This window comes from Lissotriton vulgaris, chromosome 1_1, assembly GCF_964263255.1.
Source record: "Lissotriton vulgaris chromosome 1_1, aLisVul1.2, whole genome shotgun sequence".
NCBI classification, from domain to species: domain Eukaryota; kingdom Metazoa; phylum Chordata; class Amphibia; order Caudata; family Salamandridae; genus Lissotriton; species Lissotriton vulgaris.
Genome location: NC_141685.1, coordinates 36,897,956 through 36,904,754, shown reverse-complemented (window position 1 = coordinate 36,904,754; position 6,799 = coordinate 36,897,956). Strand labels below are relative to the sequence as shown.

Genomic DNA, 6,799 nt, shown 5'->3' with positions numbered 1-6,799 from the left:
CTTCCACGAATACCTCTAGGTCTAGATAACATACGCTTTGGTTACTGATGACACTGGTGAATTTCAGATTCTTATTATTCATGTTAAGAGTTGAGACATATTCCTCAGCCGAGGTCCTGTCTCCCCTCCAAACTATGAACAGGTCATCGATATAACGGGTCCACATAAGTATGTTTTGGTTCCATTTTTCATTTTCCACCCCCCAGGCCTCGTGCTTCTCCCACCAGCCCACGAAAAGATTTGCGTAGCTGGGGGAGAAGCACGATCCCATAGAGGTCCCTCTTAAAAAAAAAATATATATATATATATATATATATATATATATATATATATATATATATATATATATATGTTAAAATACAATAAAAACATTTAACAAAAAAGGAAACAAGCACAAATTAAAAGCACATTTTATTTATTCGCTGAAAACTGTTTAAAAATTTAATTTCCAAGTTCCACATATCTGTTTAAAAATATTTACACTTTCAGTCATTTCTGAGTTTAGTTACAAACTAAAAGTGGGAAAAACACATGATGTATAAAAACTTAAACCATTATTTAATGTTTCTTGTTTCTAAAACAGGCCATCAACCTTTCACGTGAAAATTATTATAAGGGCCTGACATCACTTTTTGGGATGTCACTACTTGTGACGTCACTGTGATTTGATTATGATATTGAGTTCCTTCACTATTTTCCTTACTTGTACCCTGTTTATTGGCATGACATGAGTCTATACGTATTAAAAATAAACATGTAAATTCACAGGTGTTCAGGCCATTTCTCTGGTGATGTCGCACATTGACATGTATTTGGCTGCTTCTTCTATTTTTAGGGGAGTACAAATAACGTGCAGTTCCCCCTCCTTCCATTTCTCTCTTTTTCTCCCCTTTTATTTGTCTCTCTCGCTCTCTTTATCTCTCCACCTCTGTATCTCCCACACACTCCTGTTAGCGTTAGCTTCATGAATGTCACTGCCACTTCTGGCATTCATACGACAAATCCTTTAGAACATTTGAGGACAAGGGACAATCAAGTGTGGAATACGAGTTGCTTGGAGTGCAACAGATTGTCCTGCTGTGGGATTTTGCTATTTCACCACATTCTTCAAACAGAGTCTACTGCTTACAATGACGAAATTCAGGTAAAAAGTAGAGTTTGGCAGGTCACAAAATGAATAGGGACAGCCAAGTCGGAGAGGAGCCGCGGGTCACACTTAGTTATAAGGCCCGAGGCATGAGCTGATTCATCAACCAATAACAGAGTGTAAAAGACAAGGCAAACATTACTTAAAAACAAGGTATATGCTCTTTTATATAAAAAATAGGTTATTTCTTGAACACCTGTGCTTAGCTTTAGTTCATTACACATACTGCAGTGGCATTTGTTAATAGCAATACCTACATTTTACCAATGACGTTTCTCATCTCCAGAGCCCTGACAACATGTCCACGATGGGGGCCTTTGGTTTATAGGTTTTATCACTAATCCGACAAGTTAGCTGAAAATATCGTTGTTTGTCCCAGTATTGTTCAGTGTTGCTTTTACAGATAGTGTGATCAGGTGCGATTGAATGTTTTTCTTTGTATCTCTTCTTCACCAAATAAAAATCAACAATCTTTTCTTTTAGTCCACATTGTGCTGTGTATCCTGATACATCATGTCGCTTTGCTATGTGTACGGAAGTGAACAATCACTGAAAACAAACACTTTTATAATTCTGCAAATAATGTTATCTGTTTTCCTTCTTTACTGCTAGTTCGGTCTTCTATCATCTGGTATTTCAATATACCACATAATTGGAATGTAATCTTTCTCCGTAATTCATTCCTCTCAAAATAACTGCACTGTTCTGCTCTTGTCTATGTCCTCAAATGGGTCAATATTATTTTTGATGTTCTTAAGTTCTTTCCGGAGTCTCTGTGTTCGCTGATGTGTTTGGAGGTTTGATAAATGACTAAAGCTCTTCCCACATTCACTGTGGTTCAATAGTTTTAATCCTGTGTGTGTTCGCTGATGTCTTTGAAGGCTTGATAACTGACTAAAGGACTTTGCACATTCACAGCACTTGAATGGTTTTCCCTTGTGTGTGTTCGCTGATGACTTTGTAGCACTAATAATAGACCAAAGCTCTTCCCACATTCACTGTGGTTCAATAGTTTTAATCCCATGTGTGTTAGCTGATGTCTTTAAAGGTTTGATAACTGACTAAAGGACTTTGCACATTCACAGCACTTGAATGGTTTTTCTCCTGTGTGAGTTCGCTAATGAATCCTTAATGCTGAAGAGTAACTAAAACTACTGTCACATTCACTACAATGATAGGGTTTTCCCCCAGTGTGTGTTCGCTGATGGTTTTGTAGGTGTGATGACTTACTGAAGCACTTCCCACATTCACTACACTTGAATGTTTTTTTCCCCTGTGTGTGTTCGCTGATGTCTTTGATGGTTTGATAACTGACTAAAGGACTTTGCACATTCACTGCACTTGAATGGTTTTTCTCCTGTGTGAGTTTGCTGATGGCGCCTTAATGTTGAAGAGAAACTAAAACTACTGTCACATTCACTACAATGATAGGGTTTTTCCCCTGTGTGTGTTCGCTGATGATTTCGTAGTCTTGATAATCGACTAAAGCTCTTTAGACATTCACTGCACTTGAATGGTTTTTCCCCTGTGTGTGTTCGCTGATGTATTTGTAGCCCTGATAATTGAATAAAGCTCTTTACACATTCACTGCACTTGAATGGTTTTTCTCCTGTGTGAGTTCCCTGATGATACCTTAATGCTGAAGAGTCGCGAAAACTACTGTCACACTCACTACAATGATAGGGTTTTTCCCCTGTGTGTGTTAGCTGATGTCTTTGTAGCTTTGATAATTGACTAAAGCTCTTCACACATTCATTGCACTTGAATGGTTTTTCTCCTGTGTGAGTTTGCTGATGTGTTTGGAGGTCTGATAACTGACTAAAGCTCTTTACACATTCACTGCAGTTGAATGGTTTCTCCCCTGTGTGTGTTCGCTGATGTATTTGTAGCCCTGATAATTGAATAAAGCTCTTTACACATTCACTGCACTTGAATGGTTTTTCTCCTGTGTGAGTTCGCTGATGAATCCTTAATGCTGAAGAGCGGCGAAAACTACTGTCACATTCACTGCAATGATAGGGTTTTGCCCCTGTGTGTGTTCGCTGATGTGTTTGGAGGTTTGATAAATGCCTAAAGCACTTTGCACATTCACTGCACTTAAATGGCTTTTCCCCTGTGTGTATTCGCTGATGAATCATTAATGTTGAGTAACGACTAAAAATGCTTTCACATTCATTGCAATGGTATGGTTTTTCCCCTGTGTGTGTTCGCTGATGTGTTTGTAGATTTTCTAATCGCCTAAAGCTCTTCCCACATTCACTGCATTTGAATGGTTTTTCCCCTGTGTGTGTTTGCTGATGGTTTTGAAGGTTTGATAACTGACTAAAGGACTTTGCACATTCACTGCACTTGAATGGTTTTTCTCCTGTGTGAGTTTGCTGATGGCGCCTTAATGTTGAAGAGTAACTAAAACTACTGTCACATTCACTACAATGATAGGGTTTTTCCCCTGTGTGTGTTCGCTGATGATTTCGTAGTCTTGATAATCGACTAAAGCTCTTTAGACATTCACTGCACTTGAATGGTTTTTCCGCTGTGTGTGTTCGCTGATGTATTTGTAGCCCTGATAATTGAATAAAGCTCTTTACACATTCACTGCACTTGAATGGTTTTTCTCCTGTGTGAGTTCCCTGATGATACCTTAATGCTGAAGAGTCGCGAAAACTACTGTCACATTCACTACAATGATAGGGTTTTTCCCCAGTGTGTGTTCGCTGATGTCTTTGTAGCTTTGATAATTGACTAAAGCTCTTCACACATTCATTGCACTTGAATGGTTTTTCTCCTGTGTGAGTTTGCTGATGTGTTTGGAGGTCTGATAACTGACTAAAGCTCTTTACACATTCACTGCAGTTGAATGGTTTCTCCCCTGTGTGTGTTCGCTGATGTATTTGTAGCCCTGATAATTGAATAAAGCTCTTTACACATTCACTGCACTTGAATGGTTTTTCTCCTGTGTGAGTTCGCTGATGAATCCTTAATGCTGAAGAGCGGCGAAAACTACTGTCACATTCACTGCAATGATAGGGTTTTTCCCCTGTGTGTGTTCGCTGATGTGTTTGGAGGTTTGATAAATGCTTAAAGCACTTTGCACATTCACTGCACTTGAATGGTTTTTCCCCTATGTGTATTCGCTGATGAATCCTTAATGTTGAGTAACGACTAAAAATGCTTTTCACATTCATTGCAATGGTATGGTTTTTCTTCTGTGTGTGTTCGCTGATGTGTTTGTAGATGTTCTAATTGACTAAAGCTCTTCCCACATTCACTGCACTTGAATGGTTTTTCCCCTGTGTGTGTTTGCTTATGGTTTTGTAGGTGTGATGACTTACTGAAGCACTTTGCACATTCACTGCACTTGAATGGTTTTTCTCCTGTATGAGATTGCTGATGGCGCCTTAATGTTGAAGAGTAACTAAAACTACTGTCACATTCACTACGATGATAGGGTTTTTCCACTGTGTGTGTTCGCTGATGATTTCGTAGTCTTGATAATCGACTAAAGCTCTTTAGACATTCACTGCACTTGAATGGTTTTTCCCCTGTGTGTGTTCGCTGATGGTTTTGTAGGTGTGATGACTTACTGAAGTACTTTGCACATTCACTGCATTTGAATGGTTTTTCTCCTGTGTGAATTCCCTGATGATATCCTAATGCTGAAGAGTCGCAAAAACTACTGTCACATTCACTACAATGATAGGGTTTTTCCCATGTGTGTGTTCGCCGATGTCTTTGTAGCTTTGATAATTGACTAAAGCTCTTTACACATTCGCTTCAGTTGAATGGTTTCTCCCCTGTGTGTGTTCGCTGATGTCTTTGTAGCCCTGATAATTGAATAAAGCTCTTCACACATTCACTGCACTTGAATGGTTTTTCTCCTGTGTGAGTTCGCAGATGAATCCTTAATGCTGAAGAGCAGTGAAAACTACTGTCACATAGACTGCAATGAAAGGGTTTTGCACCTGTGTGTGTTCGCTGATATGTTTGGAGGTTTGATAAATGCATAAAGCACTTTGCACATTCACTGCACTTGAATGGCTTTTCCCCTGTGTGTATTCGCTGATGAATCCTTAATGTTGAGTAATGACTAAAAATGCTTTCACATTCATTGCAATGGTACGGTTTTTCCCCTGTGTGTGTTCGCTGATGTCTTTGTAGGTGATCTACTTGTCTAAACCTCTTCCCACATTCACTGCATTTAAATGGCTTTTCTCATGTGTGTGTTCGCAGATGATTTTGCAGGTGTGATGACTTAATGAAGCACTTTGCACATTCACTGCACTTTAATTTTTTTCTCCTATGTGGGTCCACAGATGGCTTTCTAGGTGGGACGAGAGAGTAAAACACTTTACACAGTCACGGCACTTGAATGGCTTTTCCCTTGTGTGTGTTTGTTGATGTATTCGTAGGTTTGATAAACGACTAAAGCTCTTGACACATTTATTGTACTTGAATGGTTTTTCTCCTGTGTGAGTTCGCTGATGAATCCTTAATGCTGAAGAGTAACTAAAACTACGGTCACATTCACTACAATGATAGGGTTTTCCCCCCATGTGTGTTCGCTGGTGACTTTGTAGCTTTGATAATCGACTGAAGCTCTTCACACATTCACTGAATTTAAATGGCTTTTCCCCTGTGTGTTTGATTATGTATATGAAGGTGTGATAACTGACTAAAGCACTTTACACATTCACTGCACTTGAATGGTTTTTGTCCTGTGTACGTGCGCTGATGAAGCTTGAGTACTGATGACAAACTAAAGCTCTTACTGCAGGTGTATGATTCTTCTTTCTTAGTTAGTGTCTGTGGGTCGGGTACATATTTGTCTACATCCCATGACTGTATTTCCTGATGGGCCAATGTGGCTGATAAAGCACTTGTGTTTTTCTCACACACTTTATATGTGTGCTGTATTTTGCATGTTTAATTTCTGTGTTAACAATAAAATACAATAGCCACCAAATATTTGCCACACTCCTAATACGTACAATGTGTCTTTGTAGAAGATTGTGCCTTTAGATTGGATTATGGCTAAAATCGCTTGCAGGTAAAGATGTATCTTCCTTCTGGCCGGTGCAAATTGGGACAGTCTGTTGTATTGTAGATAGAAGAACTCCTCTTTCCTTTACCCATCAGTTGTCTGGCTCCGCTCTGTTGTGCTTTTCACTTGTTACTGTGGTTTGGCCAGAAAGAGTTTACAATTCACCTAGCGCAAGGAATGATGGCTTGTTGTCATTTTATAAAACAGAGCACTGCTGTAATCACATCATACCGATTCCATGATCAAAGTTGGTATTTGACACTTGTTTATACAGGAGGCGGTTTGTTATTGTTGTTGCCTTTATTTTCCTAAGGTCATTTCTTCGTCTTTTGGCATGGAGGTGCACAGCTCAGCCTCTTACAATCACTGAAATGCCCTTGAAGCTTCATCCGGGATCTGTCAGTTTATTTGCAGGTTCCTCTGTCGCTGACTGCGCTGATGTTTTCCTGAATATTGTAGCTAATTATTTCTGCTCTTATTGAAGATTTACAGCATTCGCTTCAATATTGATGGACAATTCATACATTCAAGGCTTGTTTTCTGTTGGATGTAAAGATATTAAAAATTACTAAATTGAAACATAATGGAATGAGAATTCAATGTGTTAACTG

General features: G+C 39.0%; 1 protein-coding gene across 1 annotated transcript in view; it reads right to left on the bottom strand.

Annotated features, from left to right (window-relative positions):
- Positions 1 to 396: 396 nt before the first annotated feature.
- The window catches only part of LOC147737091 (uncharacterized), a 29,700-nt gene continuing 23,297 nt past the window's right edge, over positions 397 to 6,799 (bottom strand). The window contains exon 2 of the mRNA XM_086963331.1: positions 397 to 6,728. Within this exon, the coding sequence (XP_086819457.1) occupies positions 2,398 to 4,332 (1,935 nt within the window). The 5' untranslated portion in view covers positions 4,333 to 6,728 and the 3' untranslated portion in view covers positions 397 to 2,397. The remainder of the gene's footprint in view (positions 6,729 to 6,799) is intronic.